The following is a 23,555-nucleotide window of genomic DNA, read 5'->3' as shown; positions in this document are numbered from 1 at the left end:
AAAAAAAGAAATATTGCTTGCCATTTCTTAATGGCTGACGAAAGAGAAAGTTAGATAAAGCAAGCTTTGGATCCATTTTGTTTTTCCTGATGGACTCCAACAATCAAGCAATCATCTCAAGTTTTAAAATTCTGGTAGATCATTAAATCAGAAATACAGAGGAAGTAGAAAGTATAATAGCAATGACAGAATTTGAATGTACTCAGGCTTGTTATGCATATTTTTGAAAAGGCATAAATTATAGGTTGAAATTATGTTCAATCAATATGCAAAATTTTAATGAAGTAAGAAGGTTTTTTTTTTTTTTTTTTTTGGTCAGTCGTGGGGCCTGAACTCTGGGACTGGGCACTATCCCTCAGCTCTTCAACTCAAGGTTAGCATTCTATCACTTGAGCCACAGTACCACTTCCGGCCTTTTCTGCTTATGTGGTGCTGAGGAATTGAACCCAGGGCTTCATGCATGCAAGGCAAGCACTCTACCACTGAGCCACTTTCCCATAAGAAGCTTTTTAAAAGAACAAATAATGTCTCTTAAAGCATTTTGTTTTTATAGAACTTTACAAAATTCAAAAAGTTAATTGAATATGACAGCCTCGATGTTAACATTTAAAAAACTTAAGTAAAACTTAAAATGCTCACTGACTAGGCACAATACAATAAAGGAGCAAGTATTTAAACTGAAATTCATATATATATATATAAGCATATATACATATACATATACATAAAAGAAAATGAATTCTTGAATAATACACACTCATTTGGATTTATCTGAAACTTTTAAGGACATTTGGTGTCATTAAAATATTTCACAAAGTAATTTTCACAAATACTTTTTTGGGGGGCAGTGCTAGGGTTTGAATTCAGAGCCTTCAGCTTGCTAAGACAGACATTCCACCACTTCAGTCACACCCCTCAGTCCTTTATGCTTTCATAATTTTTCAAATAGGTTCTCTCATTTATGCCTTAAGAGGTCTCAACTGTGATCTTCTACTTAGGCTTCCCACATAGCTGGGATGTCAGGCGCACTTCACCAAGCCCAGTTTTTTATTAGTTGAGATGGAAAGGTTGTGAAATTTTGCCCAAGCTGTCCTTGAATTACAATCCTCCAGATCTCCTGAGTGAGTAGGATCACAAGCAGAAGCCAGCATGCCCAGATCAAAACCAATAGTTCTTAGAGAAGGCTTTCTGACTTATGCTTTACCCTATTCCATCAGAAAAATTCCAAGAAAAGCAAGCATTCTTTTTTATTCACCAATTTTAACTGTAAAGCTTTGTCACAGAAGTGGTAGAAATCCCTTTATATTAGTTCAAGTTTAAGTTAGCCCACAGAGACAATAATTGTAATAAACTCATTTAAACGCAATGAACTTAACTGTGCACATATATGCACACACTCATAAATAAAATTCATGTGCTTTGTGATTCATTTCTTTGCTTTTACATTCTTTACACACTGGAAGACCACTATTCTTCTAGAAACTAAGGGAAATTTTCTTTTTTAGTTAGCTGGCAGAATAGTGTTTCTGAACATTACACAGAGATCATGTGTCCTTATCTCTTTGCTTTCTCATATCAGGACCAATGCTGTGGCAAACTACTGAAAAAGATGAAAGCTAGATAAATTGAACCCATATACATTTATATATAAGTCAATGAAAAATTATTGACATTTTATTGAATATGCTTAGTAAAAAGGTGTATTAAGAAGCATTCAAATAGTTGGATTAAAAATATTTGAAAAATCAATTTTTACAAAGAACGACAAGCTTCTTTATTGTTCTCATTTCCCTTTTTAGGAGAGTAAGCAAAATCCCATTGCACAGCCAAGATATAGAAGCAGAAACATTGCTATTGAGGATACAGCGCAGTGACAGAAAGGTCTGCCTAGCATGTGATGGTCTTGGTTTAACCCAACACTGAAAAACCATAAAATAAAAATTACTTAACCATAGTAATTATCATTTGATATCACTTTGAAAAATACCTTTAAGATATCACTAAAATACCATAGACTAAATCAAGTCTTGCTACACCATAGCAAAACCAAAACGAACAAGAACTCAATTCTCCAAACTGATTTAAGAGTAAAAAAGATAATGAATTGAGCTAGATTTTTTTTTTTGGTTGGTTGTGGGGCTTGAACTCAGGGCCCAGGCACTGTCCCTGAGCCAATTTGTGCTAAAGGATAGTGTTCTACCTCTTGAGCAACAGTGCCACTTCTGGGTTTTGAGTGGTTAATTGGAGATAAGAGTCTCATGGGAACTTTCTGCCTGGGCTAACTTTGAACTGTGATCCTCAGATCTCAGCCGCTTGAGTAGCTAGGATTGCAAATGTGAGCCACAAGTATCCAGTTGCTTTTCTAGATTCTTATTTTAAAAACTAGTCTTCTACATAACTATACATTTTTATTTTCATATATAGGCAATTTCTCCTTAATATAAGTTATTAAAATTAAACTTTAAGTTCATCAAACTTTCCAAATGAAAATCTGTTCTGAAAGACATTATATATTCCTAAGTTTGGTTCAAAAAGTATGTAATACATGTGCTACTGATTCATGCTGGAAAGACTTGATGGTCACCAGTATTTACTGTGTTTTACTTAATCTTACAATAATAACTAAGTAGCTCATTTTTTTATTGTCCTAAATAATTCTTGGCATAAAGAAAAAGGAGGATGAGTTAAAAGAACAGTAAAAATATTATAAATCAGAACTTGTAGTATATAGTTAAAAATTATTTTTAGAAAGTCTTAGCTTTGTTCAAAAAAAGATAATTACTAGATGTGAAATTTTAGAGTTTAGAAAAAGAGTTTAAAACAAAATTAAAAAAGGAAAAAAGGAACACATGAAGAAATGGATAAAATTGAGAGGCCTGACAGATACTGTTTCTTACAAAAGACTGACAAACCTTTGCAAAATTGATAGGACAAATTACACATCACCAATAGTGGCAATTAAAAAATGAAACACCAATAGAATTCCAACTAAGATTAAAAATAAGAAAATTATAATACATAGTAGAGAAAGCAATTACGTGAATCAACTCAAAACAACACAACCATGAAAGGATGAAAAATGAAAAAAAAGTGAAAAGCAAAGAAAACCATTGCTACTTGCAAATAGTAGTTCTGGTTTTTCTCTCTTAACATGGTCAGCTACAGAGAAATCCAAGTGAGTCTACGCATTTGTGGAACTGTAAGAATTCTGCAATATTATTTACGTATGTGATAAAAATGTTCCCATATTTTAACAAGAAAAATGTAAATATTCTAGTTGGAACAAAAACTGATTTATAGAAAGTAGAACTGATTGTCTAAAAAGTAGAAGTAAACCTAAGTAGTATAGTTTTATAAAACATAAAGGCAGTAATAAAATTTTTGGAGGACATAAAAGATAACATATAATTATTCATTGATAAAAATTCATTGATTAAAAGTTGAAACTACAAACAATGCAATTCTTTCCAAATTAACACACAAATTCAACTCCATAATTCACAAGCAGTCACAAAAAGCCAAAGCAGAGAAGGAGGTGAGGACAGAGAAGTAAAGTGAGAAAGACTAAGGGAAAGCACCAGGACCTCACTTTTCCCAATTCAAGCTTACTATATAGTTAGGGGTGTTTAGATATTTTGGTTCTGATGCAGAAAGAAGCAGACAAATGAAATTCAATAAAAAGCCTAAAAGTAGTCTCAAAGAGGGTACACTGGAACACAATTCTATGACAGAAGTTACATTTTACTTTAGCAGAAAAGGGACGGAATACTTAAATGGGGGCTAGATTATCTACACACACAAAAAAAAATAAGATTCTTGCCTTCAACATAAAACCTAAAGTCCAACATGAAAACATGGGAGGGGGCTGGACACAGTGGCTCATGTCTAAAATCTCAGCTACTCAGAAAGTAGAGACTGGAAGGAATCAAGGCCCAGTCAGGCAAAAATTTGGTGAGATCCTATCTCATAGACTTTCCTGCTCAGGCTGCTTCTGAACAGTGATTCTCAAATCTCAGCCTCCTAGATAGCCAGGATTACAAGCATAAGCCACTGGCACCTGGCCTCAAGGTATTATTTTTATGGTAGAAAGGTCTAAGTAGGGAAACTTGCTGAACAGGTGCCGGGTGGATTCAAGCTTTAGTGGATTTAGTAAAGGATCATTCCTGCCTAGTGCCTGACAGTAAAAACTTTTATTATTTTTTTAGCTGGTCCTTGAACTCAGGGCCTGGGTGCTACCCCTGAGTTTCTTTTGCTTAAGGTTAGTACCCTACCACTTGAGCTGTCGCTCTACTTCCAGCTCTTTCTGAGTAGTTTATTAGAAATCTCACGGGCTTTTGTGCCTCAGCTGGCTTTGAACCCAGATCTTCAGATCTCAGCCTCCTAAGTAGCAAGGAAGCTTATAGTAGCTAGGTGGCTCACAGGCATTGAGCCAAAAGAGCCTGCCTAACTTCTTAAGGGTTAGACTAATAGTTCATTCCTCCCCTTTGCCCAAGAGAATCCTTGGGCAAAAGAAAAGCTTAATAGTTATGAGGTTTTTTTTAATAGCAAGATTGTTTCCAATGAAGAATTCAGGAAACTTATCAAAGATGTCTCTGCTTCAGCTTGAATTCCCCTATCTCACTCTGTACCTGCCAACTAAGTGCTCAGAGCTTACGGACGGTTTCAATCCTATGCCGTTGAAACCCTCATTTCCTTGAGAGAGGTTATTGAAATGCCCCAAGAAAACCCAAGAGTCTTCCCTCCTGAGGAATAGCTAGCCACTAACCTAACAACGGAGCACTTAACAACTTGGATCACGTTTGATTCTTGTTGGTGGTGGTTTGGCTCTGTGTACTAACACTTCGGTATTTCCTAGGGCCAAATTCTGATCCTATGTCTACATGATCAATCACACATATCTATAAACATTGATTTTTTTCACTGTATTATCAGAACCTAGCCTAATATCTAGCACACAAAAGGCCCTCAACAAATTTCAATGGAATGAATGAATGGTCCAATGGAGAGGAGTAAAGGGGATAATAGAGCTCTTTAGCAGTCTACTTGGGGCCTGTATTCTTCTCAGAATAATCAGATACTGTGATACTTTAGGTACATACCAAGGAAACTACTTACACTGCAATATTGTCATAAAAATATCGCAAATTATGGAATCATCACAAATGTGTCTCTGTGGCAGGCTGGGCCTCTCAGATCATAGCTTTCTCTGATAGAGACATCTGACTGTGTTAGTTCATTTTTGAAATCCCCACATGACAAGATCTGTTTTTTTTTTTCTTGGCTTCTCAGATAGGAATTTTCCATACTGACTGGAATGCCACTATGCTCAGAATAGGCTGGTAGGAAAGAAGCCATGGAAATTGCAGTTCTGTGACACTTCTTGCTTTTCCTCTTTGCATATGGTATCCTCATTCTCAGCTGTGCTCAATGTCCCAGAACCCAAAGTCCATATGACCTTTATACTCTTCTCTGAAGGTAAGGATCGAAGATTACTTTTTTCTTAAACAGACTCTCAACCTATCCTTCCTAGACCCAGGATTAACTAAACTTCTACTCTGGAGGACAGCTAGTTCCTCTAATTGCTAGGACATTCTGGGGATTCAGAGGTGCCAAGTAGCCTTACTGGCCTAAGACACTGCTGTGTGATGCAAATCACTCACGACAATTCTTCTGCCCACTGCTTTGTTAAATGGCCAAAAAATGATAATGACTCAACACATACCCCCAAAATTAAGAAAAGTGAGGGAAAGACTGGGTTGGGAAGGGTGGGTGAGGATGTTGACATTAATCAAGGTGCACTGCATTCATAAACTGCTTTTTTGAATGGCAACTCAATTGTATAACTACAAATTTTGAACTCATCAGAATTCATCTACTCTATAACTATGATTTTTCTACCAAAATAACTTACTGTTAATGTCTTCATTAAGGCAGAGATTATTTCTATTCTATGTATCATTTTGTCACCTAATTGAGGTACTCATTCAGTAACTACTGACTAAATGAACCTCATAAATACACATATGGTAAAAGAAATTAGTATCTTTTAACTTTGCAATGCCACCATCCTCTCACTAACCTTACAATTGCTTTGTCAATACTATAAGAAGCAATCATAAAGACATACATACGTGGTTTCCCTTGCCCAAAATACTCGGGACCAGATGTGCTGGAGATTTCAGTGTTGTCACTTTTACTTGAGTACTTACAGGTATATTGGGGATAAAAACCCAAGTCTAAAGAGGAAATCCATTTATACTTTGTATATGTAGTCTGAATGTCATGTTACATAATTTGTAAGTACTTTTGTGCACGAAACAAAGTTTGGGTACATTGAAACATTAGAAAGGCCAGGTGTCACTCTCCCAGCCTTCCCTATGAGTCATCTATGGTTGTTTGGCATCACCATCATTCATTGCTCTGAATTTATATGCAACCCATAAATAATCATAGGAAGTGTTTAGCAGTGAGGGAAATGACATATCATTAATACAGTGAAAAAACCATGTGTGGAGGAGAACTGAGAATGCAGAATTCGTGCTAGCTGCTAGACACTACCACCACCAAACAGTTCTCTAGCTGTAAGAACACACTTCAATTTAAAGCTTTGCTATGTATACCTTATATTTGGATGAGAAGATACATCAGCAGCAGTTGAGGCACCACAAAATGGGTCTCTGAAGATGAGAAATTAAAAAAAAATATGTCCTCCAGAGTCATTTGTCTTAGTAACTATGCCCTTGTCTGAAAATCTCTTTCACTTTATGTGATGATTTGGATGTGTCGTGAATGCATTCTGCATGAGTCTTGCAGAAAGCTCATCATGTGTTTTCACCATGCTTTTTACAGGCATTCCCCCCATCTAATATTAACAGGATCATCCTCACCATCACCCTTATCACCAATACTTGGATTCAGAACTATCTCAACTATTTTGCCATTGATAATGAAAAACTGGGGTTTTGTTACTGATGTCAAACTTCTTTGATAACTGCTTCTTTCAGTTTACTGACAAGCTCTAAATGGAGGTCAGATATCACTTTTTTTCTCATTTGACATAAAAAAAATCCTTCAAATCACCACTTTGTTCATTATCATACATGCCAGGCACGCACACCTTCTTTTATTATGTCCCTGGTGCAATCACTGCATACACACAAGGCAGCTTTCATGCTGTACTCCTGTGGAAAACCGTCCATTGCCACAACCCTGTTAACTGCCGCTACTGTGCTTTAAGCAAGTGGTTTTATATTTACTTCTTGACAATCTAAAGATTCTCTGCTCAGGTAGCTGAATTAATAAAGCCACACTCTGTGAAGCACATGACCTAAGCACCAATTCTCATGAGAACTTTAGCTGGAGGATGAGCAGGACAGTTATCAGGGAATCACACAAATCTTGCTATCTTCATGCAGTCTAACTTCTCTCTAGTGAACATCAACTGTTGGTACTAAAAGTGAAACCAGTTTGAAAAGAGGTCCTTGGTGACTGGGGCTTTTCTGCTAGCATAATGGTCTGGTAAGAAATGTATTCCCTAAACAGTGAGGACACAAGCCTTTGACCATCCCAGGGGGTTGCATCATATGTAACACAAAGCAAATGCCAGCACAGTTCTTCTGTCTTAACATCCTTAATTTTTTAAAGGTGATTTTTTTCTGGGCCATCATGTCTCATCAGTGTTACAGACGGAGTAGCATCATGTGCTTCTAAGCGATGACCCTGGCAAACTCATTCTCTGCTGGCTCATCAGCATATATCTTATTACTACAGAGCTTTCAAGTTAAAAGTGTGTCTTTTCTTAAGTCTTGCAACCAGCCTATAGAGTATCTGTCATTACCTTCAACTGTTAGTTCATCACCATTCATCGACCACAGTGATCAGCAAGCGCACCGTTAAATGGTAGCACTTCCTGGCAATGCTGCTGGATCTGCTCTCAATTCACAATCAAGACATTCATTTTTGCTTTTACATAATATTTTTTTCTGTTTTTTCATTAACTTCAGTTCATCACTTTCAGCACAGAAGTTTCACAGTTTCTCCCTCAGTTTCTTCAGGTCACACATGATGGTCACTCCAAAACCACATTCTCGTCTAAAACATTTCACACACTGCTTTGCAATGTCTTTAGTAGCTTGGCTTTCTGTGCTAGAGATAAACATAAATGCTTCTCTTTCTTATCATTGTTGTCCATATAAATCATCTGTAGCCCTTGCTGACGTTTTCAACAATATATACCACAAACCAGAGAATAATAATAAAAAGGAAAAAAGACAATAATGCATACTGGTCTTGGCTCCACGTGCCTTGGAGGATAGACCTGTATACAAGCCGTGTTATTACTCTCTGCCAGTGTTGGGCTCCTGTGGAGGGATCTGGGTATGCATAGAAACAATAAATCTAAGCTGAAATGGGTAAGAGTGTCTTCTGTTTTTGAAGGATGCTTGATAAACTGAGTTTTATGTGTCTGTGTTTTGACTATATACCATCCACCATTCCATTAGGGATGGAATTTTCACTTGTGGCATCACATTGTCACCCAAAAGGCTTTGGATTTCCAGACTAGAGCTGCTGAACCTGTGCTTAATGTGAAACCCAAGAATGATGTGCTGTCACACAACAATGTCTTTCATTATAGAAATTTTTACTATATTCCATGTTCTACATCAATAACTTATTAATAAAACTGGCATTCAACTTTGGTTACCTGGAATAATTAGTAGCAAAAATATAAATCATTACAATTGCCATATACATAAAATTAACAATAAACATACAACTTTAAATATCATTAAATGCACTTCTAATTCTAAGTTCTAATTAATGTGAAAATGTGAGGACCTTCAATATCTAAAATCTGCATACCAACTAGTACATTTTAACTCATTTTGAACAAATATCCCCAGCAATATTATCAAAGAATTAAGGTCAGCAGATGCTTGTATTTCTTGCCAAATGAATTCATAGTGCAATGATACATGACTTACTTGGTAATTATAAAATAAATTGTCGGTATCTGGTATTGTGCTTCTTTCTTTTTGGGTGGTGGGCAGTAGTTGAGTTTGAACCAAGGGCTCTGTGCTTGCTAGGTAGGCACCTTTACCAATGAGCCACATTTCTAGAACCGGTCATTTTTGAGATACAAAGTCTCACTTCATACCTAGATGCACAACTGAGCCACACCTGCCTACTTTGGGCTTCCCTTATCAGCTTTAATCACAAGTCTCTCCGACTTTTCTGCCATTTTCAGCTCTCACATACCTTAGGACGACAGGGAAGCACTAATGCATCTACGTATGGATTGAAGAGGGGTCTAGCAAAGTTTTCTGCCCAAACTAACTTTGAATATTGATCCACATTGTTCTTAACCTCCTCAATAGCTAAGATTACAAATGTGAACGGCAGTGCCTGGCTGTTTTTGTCTTTTTTTTTTTTGTCGGTCATGGGGTTTGAACTCTGGGGCTGAGCACTGTCCCTCAGCTCTTCAGCTCAAGGCTAGCGCTCTACTACTTGAACCATAGTGCCACTACTGGTTTTCTGGGGTTTACTGGACGTAGGAGTTTCACAGCCTTTCCTGCCCAGGCTGGCTTTGAATCATGATCCTCAGATCTCGCCTCTTGGGTAGCTAGGATTATAGACATGAGCCACCAGCGCCCAGCCTGTTTTTGTAATTCTTTATTGGCTATTAGCTAAGCTATAATTCTTCTAAAGGGTCTTCTAAAGAATCATTTTAAGTGTTTTGTTACATTTTTATGGGGATAGTGCAAAGTATATTTTTTAAATGAAGAATTCTGACATATCCATCAAAAGTTTACTATAATTGCAATAGGATGGTTTCACTGTAAATCTGAATGAAAATCTCTAGTCATTCTGCCATTACTATAAAATAAAATATTATACTCACTTCATCAGCCACAAATTCCTTACTCAGACCAAAATCTGTCAGTACCACATGGCCATTAGAATCAAGTAGAATATTCTCAAGCTTAATGTCACGGTATATAATCCCCAACTGTAAAAACAAACAAATGTACATTTTAAAGCCATTTCTAAAAACTGAATTAGGACAATATTTTTTTTAAAAAAAGGTCATTTGCCTTTTCAGGGTCTATGGCTTTGGTGTTAGGGAAGATGCAACTTCTTCCATCTCAGACCTTATCAGATGGGTTCTCTAGACCTGTTGAATCAAGTCACTGTTCTCTTTGTAAAGAGGGTCTATCTCTGTGGGGCAAGCTTCAGAGAACTTCCCCACTGATGACTGCGTCTTTCTGTCTTCCTCTTATTTCAACCTGGCTCAAGATGACTTTCAGGTGTCTTCTTAGCTAGATCTTGTCCTTATTGAAATCAGGGCCTGGATGCTATCCCTAAGCCTCTTTGTACTCAAGGCTAGCTCGCTACCACTTGAGCCACAATGCCACTTCCAGTTTTTGAGTGGTTTATTGGAGTTAAGAGTCTCACTGGGATTTCTCTGCCTGGACTAGCTTTGAACTGTGATCCTCAGATCTCAGCCTCCTAAGTAGCTAGGGTTACAGGCATGAGCCGCCAGGCCTCATAAAGCTTTTCTAATAAGTCAGATTTCACACTGCTCACTTCTTATACTTCCTTTTTCATTTTTCTTTGGTTTTTAATTTTTTGTTTTATTGTTGTGATATATCCTCTTGCTATGTACTCCAGGCTGGCCTTAAACTCAACTTATAAAACCAATTAAATAACATTTATACAGTCATGCACTGCTTAATGCCAGGATTATATTTTTTTAAAAATATGTTGTTAGGTGATTTTGTGCTTGTGCAAACATCATAAGAATCATGAGAGTATATGTCAACAACCCTATGTATACAGCCAACTATATACCTCTCTCTCCAGATATAAATATACACACATATATATCTATATCTATATATAGTTTCTAGGGCTATAATGAACAAAACAGAAAAAGATTAAATCAAGCACAAAAGAAATTGATTATACAGCAAGTATGGAGCTGCTGGCAGTGTAACATGGAATGCTTTTTTACAGTAACCTCCTTTTGTTATGAGTATAGTAAATTCACAAAAATGCAGTTATTATCTACATCAGAGAGTGACACTGTTATATGACTGCCAGCAGAGCAGTGCCATAAACGTGAACAGTATGTAGCACAATGACACGACAACATTGCTAAGTGAGGGGACTTTTTTTTTAACTCCATTACAATCCTAGGGGAGCACTGTTGTATTTGTGGTCTATCACGGACAGAAATATTGTTATGCAGCCCATAACTATATATCTATTTTGTTTTGTGTATAAGTTTTGAAACAAAACATTGCAACTATAAAACATACATCTATCTATATAATGTTAGAGAGGTTTGGTCGACAGGAATTTTCCACTTCTTATTTTTAGTGATGGTATCCTAGATGAATGTTTTTAAACCCTGCAACAGTGATATTCTCAAATATATGACAAGAATATTAATTATCCCTCAAAATTGAAACAAATTATACAAAGAAAGACACTAGGCAATTTTCCTCCAAGATCTTCAGTGGTTTACAAGAAACACAGGAAGGAAAACATGTAGATAGTGTCTATATTGACAAGACATTTGACTTGAAGCACTACAGGCATCTAACAATGAACAGTGCTTTGTTAAACAATCTCTTTGGAAATTTTTTTTTTTTGGTCGATCCTGGGGCTTGAACTCTGGGCTTGGGCACTGTCTTCAGCTCAAGGCGAGTGCTCTACCGCTTGAGCCACAGTGCCACTTCCAGTTTTCTAGTGGTTTATTGGAGATAAGAGTCTCACGGACTTTCCTGCCCGGGCTGGCTTTGAACCGAGATCCTCAGATCTCAGCCTCCTGAATAGCGTGAGCACCTGGCCTTGGAAAATATATATTTTTTAAGAAACAAGTTTTTTACTACTTGCTTATCTCATCACTTCCAAATAAATTTACATTTTTTTTCTCCTTGTGAAATCTAGTATCAGTAGGTATATCAGTAGGTATATGGCTTTGTGTTATATGTGTCATTTTAGGCTAGTAAGATAAAGAGACAGCTGAGACCTGATTTACTATATTACTATCATGCCAAATCAATTACATTTAGATCCAGATTCATTGTGTACACTACTTCCATGCTTCTCACTACTATTTGATAATAATGAATATTCATGAATTTTTCTTGAGTAAAATGAACAGAATTAAAGTGTCACAAAAATTTTTAAAAACCCTGTATTTTCTAGCTAACCCATTGGAGGCCTGTGTTTTGTTTTCATTTTGGCATTTATGGTTAATTCTATCACTATTTTTATATTATAAAATACTACATCTAATCATAAGTTTCAGGAGTCTTTGTAGCCTATTCTGGGGTTCAATTTGTTTCTTGTATAATTACCTTATATCCCATAGATATAAAGCTTGTCACCAGACTGAAGATACTGTCCAAAGAAGTCCATATGTCTGTCCCCTGACCTAAGTGGATTCTCGACATTTTTCCTACTCTCCCTTTCCACTGTACTGTCTATAGCCTGTCCTGACTGCCTGCTCTTTGTTCTTCTGTTTCTTATATATTTTTACCCGTTCCCCCATGTTTTTGTGTGTGCATGTGCTGGTACTGGGGTTGCACCTCAGAAAATGGGTGCTATCCCTGCTTTTTTGCTCAAGGCTAGTGCTCTACCACTTGAGCTACAACTCCACTTCTGGCTTTTGGTAGTTAATTGAAGATAAAGAGTTCCTGCTGGGACTGGCTTCAAATTGCGAACCACAAATCTCATATTCCTGAGTGGCTAAGATTATAGGCATGAGCCACTGGTGCCTGTACTTTTTTTTTTTTTTTTTTTACAGAGTTTCTATGTATAGTTTAAGGGCAGGCCTCAAACTCACGATCCTTTTGTCTCACCTTCTGAACTGTTCTGACCTGTCTCCTTCCCTTACCACATGTCCAGTCTTACTTTTGTTCTTTTTTTCTATTATCTTTTCATACCCTTTCCAACTTACCACTTCCCTCTTTGATTTGATTTCTAGTGGATACCCCTGCCCATTTAAAACCTACTTCCTTCTTCCTTGCCTTTCCCTTTCAATTCTCTCCTCTTTTTTATGCGCTATAACCAGCTCTTTAATCTCTGTTGAGCATGCCTAGGGTAAGATCTAACTATAACAAAACAAAAAATAGTGACTTCACGGTGTGCCTGTATTGCTGAAATTTAGTCACTCAAGCCAGACTATCCATCAGTTTATGACCTCATCCTCTTAGGAATCAACGGTTTTAGTACCCTTCTTTCTCTAACAAAGAAACACAAAAGCTTACGCTACATAGTGACTCTTTGTTTCTACAATAATGCTTCCTGATAAATTAAAAAAATAAGTCATTTCATGGGTCAAAATTAACAGTAACTTCAGCAATATACAAACAAAGTTTACATTTGTTGTATAGAGTTCTAATGAGTTCATGAACACAATCTTCATGGAAAGATTTTAGTGAGTTCATGGGAGACAATGGAGGGAGAGAATGGGTTGGGGCAGAAGAAAACCAGCATGGGAGAGAAAGCAGAGAGGCTCATTCTCTGGCCTCTACCAACGATGGCAGACCAAGACTGCCATGGAGTAAGTCACAATTAAGGAAACACATATTCTGCTTTTGTTTCATTTTATAGGTCATTTTAAGAACTAAAATGACACTTCACAATACATACAGCATTAGGATTTTTTAAGGCAAGCGCTCTGAAGTATTTTTTTTGGGGGGTCCAGTCATGGGGCCTGAACTCTGGGCCTGGGCACTGTCCCTCAGCTCTTCAGCTCAAGGCTAGCGCTCTAGCACTTGAGCCACAGCGCCACTTCCTGCTTTTTCTTTTTGCTTATGTGGTGCTGAGGAATCGAACCCAGGGCCTCAGGCATGCAAGGCAAGCGCTCTACCACTGAGCCACCTTCCCAGCCCCTAGGATTTTTAAAGAAGAAAACAAAAATATGCAGGTTCTACCAGCAACCACAATAGAAAAGGAGATTCGTGAACAAGAGAATTGTGAAACAAAAGATGGCAATGTTGACAACCTCCACCAAGATAAGGACCCCATGAAAACATTAGCTGGCTAAGCTGTCAGTACCTCAGTTAGCAGACTGTGGAAAAAAAGTCCAAAGATAACACATCTTACCTTGTGCAGGTGTTCAAGGGCAAGCACAATCTCTCCGATATAGATCTGCACCTCATGCTCTGTGAAACGCTCTCTTTGAGAAAGATGAGTAAAAAGCTCTCCACCATTTATATAATCTAAAAATGAAATATATTTTTTCTTTCTTTGACTTGTATTCATAAACAAAAGGAAGCATCTCCTTTTTAATCACTTTGAACATAAGGCATTGATGTTAATGACGCTTTTTTTTTGTTAATGACGCTTTTTTCAGTATTTGGCACTTAGAAAAATATTACTAGGTTCATATAGGAAAACCATTTCATAAGGTGATGACTGCCTTCAGCCAATAAAATCAGTTTGCAAAGAGTACTCATCTGATTTAAACCAATACAACCATTACATAAAATCAACATATATTTAGAAACATTCTTCTCAATAGAGCCTATCAGAAACCTCTGCCATTGCTGTACAATGTACTTACTGAAAAATGGCAAGCATCAGCTATTAAGACAACCAAAATCAAACCAAATCAACAAACAAAGCAAAGTAAAACCCCAGCTTGTCTTATTACCTTTTTTATGTAGTACTGAGGAATTGAACCCAGGGCCTCATGCATGCTAGGAAAGCATTCTACCTCTAAGCCACATTCCTAGTCCCCCACCTTGTCTTATGTAATAGACGTCAGTCACTATTTTTAAGATCTACAAGCAAACTCCCTTTTCCTAGGATTGTCTATGCATACTTCCTAAAATATACGTTAGTCAATAGGTAGCCTTTTTTTGCTCCATAGCTATAAAATAAAAATAAAAAGGTGAACAAAGTAAAAAAAAGTATAACCAACAAATGAAAACATTCAAAATTAGAAGGTTCCAATTTCTCTTCCCCATTTATCCCAATGGGAATAATAAAATAGGACACATTATGTCTGCAATAACAAATAATAAGGGAGCAGGCTGATTAAAAACGAATCAGGAGGTGAGCACTAGCCACTCAGGAGGCTAAGATCTGAGGATTGTGATTTGAAGCCAGCCTGGCAGGAAAGTCTGTGAAATTTGTATCTCCAATTAGTCAGAGAAAAAGCTGGAAGTGATGATGTGGCTCAAGTGGTAGAGTGCTAGCCTTGAGCAAAAAAGGAGCTAAGGGACAGCACGCAGGCCCAGAGTTCAAGCCCCAGGATCAGCAAAACAAAACAAAACAATTAGGTTATTAATTGGCTCTGATAAGGCATCATAAAAATGGATAACTCAATACTACTTTATGTAACAATGATATGAATTATAACTTTAGAAAATGTCCTAAATTATAAAATAAACGTTTTTGCAAAAAAAAAACCCCTAAAAACTTAACCTAAACTAGCTAGGCATTGGTGGTTCACATCTGTAATCCTAGCTACTCAGGAGATCTTTATCTCAAACTACCAAAAAAGCTGGAAGTAGAGCTGGGGCTCAAGTTGTAGAACACCAGCCTGAGCAAAGAAGTTAAGGCAACACTCAGGCTCTGAGTTCAAGCCCTAGTACTGGCATACACACAGACAGACAGACAGACAGCAGACACACAGACACAGACACAGACACACACACACACAGACACACACACACACACACACACACACACACACACATCTTAAACTACAGTTTCACCAGAAACTAAACACGGCTATAATACAGCACATCTGGATGAGAAACAATTTATATTTAGAAGAATCAGAGATGTCATATAAGCTTTTCTTCTGAAAAATCTGAAAAGTGAGTATCCCTGGTATATTTACTTGTTGAGTTTACTTCAATTTGATAACACAAAGCCAACTGACAAAATTTTTTTTTTCCTTTTTAGTGAATATGACAGCAAAACTCACTAAGAATAGTAAAGTTAGCCAGACACCAGTGTCTCATGCCTGGAATCCTAGAAACTCAAGAGGCTAAGATCAAAGGATAAGGGTTCAAGGCCAGCCTAGGTAGGAGGTTAGACTCTTATCTCCAATTAACCACCAAAAAGCAGAAGTAGAGAGCTGTAGCTCAAGTGGTAGAGTGTTAGCCTTGAATGAAAAAACTCACAATCAGCTCCCAGGCCAGGAGTTCAAGCCCCAGGACTGGCATACAGAACAGAGGTAAAGTTTACCAGAATAAAAAAGGCACTTCCAGAGGCCAAAACAAATAGTTTCAGAAAGATCACATGTTTTTCTTTTACATTGCCCACTTAACTTCAAGTCCCCAAGAGCAGGTGCAACTGAATCAAAGACTTCAAATAGCCACTTCATAGAGAGTCCATCACTTCCTCAAATGTTATCATACCAGTTATTAAAGACTTGGGCCACTGCAACTGTCTTGCTTTTCTGCAAATGTTTTCTTGCACACTTGTTTTATCTGCCAAACAGGCTTTTTAAGAATGAGGATCAACAGATAAGTGCCTGCATGCAGTAAACAATAGATGCACACGGTGCTAATTAACTGAATAAAAACTCCTTATGTTGGATGTTATGTAGGGTCTCTGAAAACAATCACTGAAACTCAAAAAACTTAATATGCAATTTAAAAAATCCATTAGTGCCCCCAGAGGCAATATGACACAGAAGATTGTGTAACTGATAGATTAGATGGCTCCACTCATGTCCTGCCTTGAACAAATTGAAGATGTCTGTTCTTCAACTCTTATTAAACAGGAATAACAACTACTTATGGAATACTGTTCCTTAGAACATGGAAGGTGCTTAATTTTCACTTAGTGGAGAGACTGAGGAAAAGTATACATTTAAGGAGACAAATTTACAGTGTCAAGTAAACTATCTCCTACTTTGAAATAGGCTGACTTTATAGCATAAGAACCTGATATTCAAAAACCAGCAGCATTTTCTACAGGTGCAGGCCTGTGAACAGCAAACTGTTCAAGGATCCAGGCAACCACAGTGGTAAAGCTGATACTGAGACTGCCCAAGAGTATCCTGGTGAATGAGGTCAGTGGTACTTGCAGGCAGAGGCAGGAGGTGCTGGTAGTAATTCCTGTGAAGAGCTAAGCATTTGTTCCCTCCATCTGTGATGTCACTCTACCATCTACCAACCTTTTTACAACTTCTGTTGTAAGGTTTTGTTGCCCAGTTGGATTTTCACTTTCATCTGAGACTTATCTCCAACCTCATGATATTCACCCACTTGATGTGTAAAACCAATTGTCTTTAGTGAGTTGTACAGCCATCATAATCAACTGGACAACATTCTCATTACTCACTATATCCCCATATTCCAAATGATCTCATCATTTCTTTAATTCCTTGTGCTTCTGGTACCTGGTCTAAGAAGCCACTGTCAAACCCAATGTCACACACAAAAAAGTACCCAAATGTTTTGAATTAACTTTTGTTTGTGTTATGAAGTACGGCCCAAATTTATACTTTTTTTTTTTGCATATAGCTATCTGGTTGCTTCAACACCACTTGTTGAAGAGAGTGTTCTTTCCACACTGTCTCTTGCTGAAAAACTAGTTGACTATACATGTGAGGATTTCTGGACTCCCAATTCTATCCTACAGATCTACATTCATCTAAATGTCCATTCTTACACCAGTCACATGTTTCTCAATTCTTATAGCTTTTCAGTCAGTTTTTGTTTAAATTTTTTTCCTGTTTAACACTGAGACCGTGAACTGTACTGCAACAATCTTCCTTCCTCACTCTCCCAACAGCTAGGACTACGACTAAACCTGGCTAGGAATAAAATTTGAAATTATGAGGTGTGAGTTTCTAACTTTATTCTTCCTCTTCAAAACTCTTTTAGAGGTTGAGTGTGTGGTGGTTTACTCCTGCAATCCTAGCTACTCAGAGGTACATATAGGGAGCGGGGTGGAGGTGGGGGAGGGAATCATGGTTCAAGGACAGCTGGGCTAAAAAATTAATGAGTACTTTTTCAATATAAAAAGCTGGATCTGCTGGTGCATGTTTGACTTCTTGCTACATCAAAAGCATATAGTAGAAAGACTGCAGTCAGACCAGGCCAGACAAGAAAGTGAGAACCAACCTGAAAAACCAAAGCAAAAAGCATAGGAGGCCTGGTTGAAGTGGTAGAGTACCTGCCTAAGCATCATCAAATATACTACCTCAAAAATAAATAAATGAGCTACTGTATTTTGATATTTCAGGCCCCATAATTTTCTATGTGAATTTCTGGATAACTTGGTTAATAAAGCTTGGAACTCAGAAGGGATAGTAGGAGAAAAACAAAGGAGAGGTAACAATGCTTGCCAAAAATGTACTCACACCCTTACTCATGTAGCTGTAACCCCTTTGTACAGCATCTTTATAATAAAATAAAAATTTAAAAAAATTTTGGAACTCCCGTTACTCCAAGAATAGTAAATCAATGTATGAAAATGTGGTATCCTTCCATTTTTTGGGTTATATTTCATTTTCAGCAATATTTTGTTGAGTTATGTATTTTTTATTCCCAACTGTTTTCCTGATTCTACAGCAAATAGAATTGTTCTCTTAATTCTATTTTCAGATAAAAATCTGAAAGTGAAACAATTCTGCAAGTGTAAAAAATGTCAGTTAACTTTTGTATGTTACTCTTAAATTTTTGCTTAGCTAGTTTATTAACTCTAGTATTTTCTCACCGATTTCTCAGAACCACCTACTTACAAAATCATTTTTAAGTGTTTCTTCTTCCTTTCTAATTGAAAGGCCTTTTGTAACCTTATCCTTATCCTGTCCAAATGTTAAATAAAGTGGTCATTCTGAATTACTGTTCCTGATTTTACCTTCTAGGTAAGTTAATTATATTAACTGTGGGCCGACTGTGTGTTTTTCATTTTGTTGAGGGTTTTTTTTATCATAAAGGGATGAATTTTGTCAATTTTTTCTATGCTACTGAAAAACTATATGAATCTTTATTGATATGGTACAGTATCAAGTTGATTCTTAGTTATTAAGACAACTTTGCATCCTTGGAACAAGTCCTACTTACCAATATTATAAATCCTATTCACTGCTGAATTCCATTTGGTAGAATTGTTTGAGAAATTTTGCATTCATATACCTAAGGGACATTTATTGCAGTTTTCTTGTGGCATTTTTCTTTAGTTTTGTTTTGTTTGAGGTACTACTAGTCTCTTTGGACAATAAGGTGTTTTCTATTTTTCAGATGAGTTTGTAAAATGTTGGCCTTCTTTCTAAATGTTCAGTAACATCACCACTGAAAATACTTGGTTGTTTTCTCCAAGCTCATTTTTCACTATTAGTAGTGCTATTACTAGTAGTTCAATCTCTTTACTTGTTATAGGTTTATTTAGAATTTATATTTCTTCTTGAATCAGTTCTAGTACTCTGTGATATGATACTCTAGAAATATCCCTCTCCCTCTCTTTGCCTCTACAACTCCTTCCTTGCACCTTAAACTCCATAGGCAATCTAGGCTGGCCTGAAACTGCTGCTATCCAAGTTACCTAATATGAAGCAACTGTCTAACTCTATGTTGTTACATAGCTATCTATGGTAACTTCTTGTGATTCTTTTTTGTTTTCTGCTGTTTTCATATTCTCTGATTTTTTTAAATATAATTTCTCCTTGCTTTGAGTTTAGTTTGCTTTGTGTGTGTGTGATGGTCCTGGGGCTTGAAATCTAAGCTTGGGTTCTGTAGTTGAGCTCCAAGCCATACCTCCCCTCCCTACCCCTCACCACCGCCCCGCCCCCCCCATTCCAGCTCTACTTCTGGCTTTTTGGTAGCTTACTGGATGAGAGTCTTAGGTACTTTTCCTGCCTGAGCTGGCTTCAAAACACAATCCTCAGATATCAGCTCCTGAATAACTAGAATTACTGTCATGGAGTCATTGGTGTCCAGCTTGTTCTTTTTGTGATGTCTTAGGGTAGAAAATTGAATTGGTTTGCGATTTTCCTTTTTTAAAAAAAAAACTGGTTGATTATGTTTTCCCACTAAGCAAGCATTACTTTAGAAATATTCTGTAGTGTCTTTATTTTCTCTAAAGTATTCTTTTACTTCTTCAACACTGTTTATTTTAGTACTAGATTGTTTAATTTGCACATAATAGCTGTGAATAACTAAAATTTCTTTGTTACTGATTTCTAGTCTTACTGAGACAACATAGTTATGGTCAAGCAATATACTTTTTATGATCTTAACCTTGAATATGTTGGTGATTTATGGGTTGAAATGTTGTCTATCCTAAAGAATATTTCATGTGTACCTGTGAAAAACATGTATTCTGCTGCTGTTGTTTAGAAAGTTCTATTATGTATCTGTAACATCTAAGTGGTTTAGAGTGTTGATCAATTCTTCTTTTTCCTTGTTGATATTTTTACTAGTTAGGTTTACATTTTATTGAAATAGGATGTTAATTGTCTATTTCCTCTTCTACTTCTTTCCACTTTTGCATGTCTATACATGTGGGCCTATGTTGTAAGGTGCTCATATGTTTACAATCATTTTTCTAATGCTTTGGTCCTTCTGATCATAAAATGTTCCATTTAATCTCTAGTAAACTTTTGTTGTTGTTGTTTTGTGCCTATTTTATCTGTTACTAGTATAATCACTCCAACTTTCTGGTAACTGCTGTTTGCATGATGTATCTCTTTTCATCCTTTCCCCCTTTGGTATATTTGAATATATACTGTATCTCCTTAGTCTATAGTTGGGTCTTTTACCCCAGGTCTGAAAATTTCTGTTCTTTGGCTGGAATAATATATAACTATTTATATCTAACATTTTATTAATTATAGGTAGATTTATATTTGCCATTTTACATTTTTATTATTTATTTATTTATTGCCAGTCGTGGGGCTTGAACTCTGGGCTTGGACGCTGTCCCTGTGCTCTTCAGCCCAAGGCGAGCTCTCTACTGCTTGAGCCACAGCGCCACTTCCTTTTTTATTATTTATTAACATCTCATGTATTCTTATGTTTCTTTCCCTTTATTTCCTTACCTTTCATTAGGAGAAGGTCTTATAGTATAACATACTAATTCCTTTCATGAACTTTTACATTATTTTATTAGCAGTTGCTATACAACTTGCTGTATACTGTTAACATACAAATAGCTTAAGATTTATGCTAATTTAACTTTAGTGCTGTATAGAAACTTTACTCCTATTCAGCTTTCTGCTCTCCTCTTCCTTTCTGTGATATTAATGTGAGACATAGTGTAACTATTCACCACTGGCTCTTTGTATCCACATTCATTGATTGAATCGACTGCAGACTAACAGATTTGGGGAAAGAATGTGTGCTGAACTCATAGAGACTATTTTCTTGTCCCTAGTCCTTTAACAATAAAATATGACAACTATTTACAAAGCATTTATATTGTGTTAGGTAGCATAAGAAATCAAAAGATGATGTAAAGTATACAATAGGATGTATATAAGTTATATGTAATCCTATGCAGCAATTTATGTAAGAGACTGAACCATTGTGGTTTCTGGTCTGCAGGTAGAGGTAGATCTTGAAATCATCCCGCATGCACGCTGAGGAACAACTACATATCGTACACCTAACAATACATAATATTACAGTTATTACTTTATATATTTTTATCTTTTAGAAAAGAGAACAACTACATATTTGTAAATTTTTCTTTTCTTTCTTTCTTTCTTTTTTTCTGGTCATGGGGCCTGAACTCTGGGTCTGGGCGCTGTCCCTTAGCTCTTCAGCTCAAGGCTAGCACTCTACCACTTGAGCTATAGCGCCACTTCCGGCTTTTTTTTCTTTTTTGCTTATGTGGTGCTGAGGAATCGAACCCAGGGCCTCAGGCATGCAAGGCAAGCGCTCTACCACTGAGCCACCTTCCCAGCCCCATATCTGTAAATTTTTCGAGTAGTCTTCCGAGCTACCAATTTTTATTCTGTTCTTGCTTGGGAGGATTCAAATAATCTGATTTCAACATCCCACCCTCCACCTCTGTTTTTTTTTTAATTGCTCTGTCTTCCTTACTTAATAAGTTGGCCTAGTTATTTTAGTAAAGTCTATTTCATATGCAGTGTGGAGCCTCCAATGTTGCTCCTCAGAGAACAAAGTCTTGAATATCTGAGCAACGGTTCCAGTGGGTTCTTCTCTCTTTCCCTGCTGGCCATGCTGTCTGCCTCTGCTAGTATTACAACCAGTTGTCAGGCTCCACTAATTGCTGGTTTGTTTGTTGTTCTGTTGTTTTCCATCATGCTCAGAGGAATCAATTACTCCAGTCCAACCAAATCTGATCCAATAAACTCAGGCCTCTGCAAGGGGTAGTTAGAGGCCAGAGTTTGAGTTTTACCCTGATTCCAGGACAGCTCTTCATTGTTCACATTTAACTTGTTGCTCTAATGAAGATACCAACCTCCTCTTAATTACACACACCATACCACTATGATGCACCAAAGGTAGCCCAATCTTTTAGTAAGGTCACTCTGTTCTTCTGAACCACCTCTCCCCCTGGGAAAAACATCTCTGAGCCACTGCTCTAGAATTGAGAGTGAGGACAGTGACTCCCTTCATGGAGTCACATTCTTATTTTCTTAGCAGATGCTGAGGAAGGGCAGCAGTCTCCGGTCTTCCCAGCTTGCCTCTCAAAGGATGGGATCCTCACTCCCTAATCAGAGTACAGCTATAGTGATCAGAACTTCCTATGCTCAGCTTACTGAGCAGATGGCCCCTGTGTTCTAGGAACGGGTGGTGGACTCTCAGCTTAAGTATTTCCCACTCTCTCTTGTTAAACATTTAAATGGTTCTGTCCACTTTCTTTTATATAGGAATTCTAGAACAGCTTCTCTGTATTTGTTTTTTACAACAACCTGCTTGGGTGTTATTTCAGCAATTTTATTTCTGAAGCTCATTTTGGAGACAAGTAAAATTTTAGAATATTGAGTTTTCCCACCATATATGTGTTGTAACTGTAACATGAAGGTTTTATTTAATTTCTCTCAGTAGTATACTCTAATTTATAGAGCAAATTTATTACCAAGTATTTTATGTTTTAAAAATATACTACAAAGGATATTTAAATTTTACTTTACAATTATTGTATGACAGTGTATAGAAATACACTTATGCCTTTTTTTGCTTTTATTTTGAAGCAGTAATAAATTTATAGCAAAGATACAAGTGCATTACATAGAATTCTTGAACCATTTAACCCACCAGCCCCGTCATGTGTATTCCATACCACAACATAGTCATTAAAAGATCAGAAAATTAACATGACAATATTATTACCATCTAATCCTCAGGTCTAAATTCAAGTCATCAAAACTGTTCTCTAAATATCTTTTATAAGCGAACAGATCCAATTCAGAATCAAATGTCAGGGTCAGATGACTATCTATTTTCTCTAATTTGTAACAATGTCTCTCAGTCTTCTCTTGCCTGGCATAACCTTGATGTTTTTGAAACTTAAAAATTGTTAATTTTGTAAACTAGCTTGAAAATGAGTTCCTCTCACACAGTGAGCATCTTTGGGAGGAAAAAGTGGCAGTGATGCTG

At 36.8% G+C, this 23,555-nt stretch overlaps 1 protein-coding gene across 1 annotated transcript in view; it reads right to left on the bottom strand.

Moving 5' to 3' along the window:
• Window positions 1–23,555, bottom strand: part of Rps6ka5 (ribosomal protein S6 kinase, 90kDa, polypeptide 5) — a gene marked incomplete at its 5' end in the record, with an annotated part of 109,010 nt that overhangs the window by 48,312 nt on the left and 37,143 nt on the right. Inside the window, 2 exons of the mRNA XM_013013341.1 lie at window positions 9,902–10,009; window positions 14,122–14,237. Coding sequence (XP_012868795.1) covers window positions 9,902–10,009; window positions 14,122–14,237 — 224 coding nt within the window. The remainder of the gene's footprint in view (window positions 1–9,901; window positions 10,010–14,121; window positions 14,238–23,555) is intronic.

This window comes from Dipodomys ordii, unplaced genomic scaffold (genome assembly GCF_000151885.1).
Source record: "Dipodomys ordii isolate 6190 unplaced genomic scaffold, Dord_2.0 Scaffold2, whole genome shotgun sequence".
NCBI lineage: Eukaryota > Metazoa > Chordata > Mammalia > Rodentia > Heteromyidae > Dipodomys > Dipodomys ordii.
The sequence above is the reverse complement of the archived record's forward strand: the minus strand, read 5'-3'. Positions and strand labels throughout refer to the sequence as shown.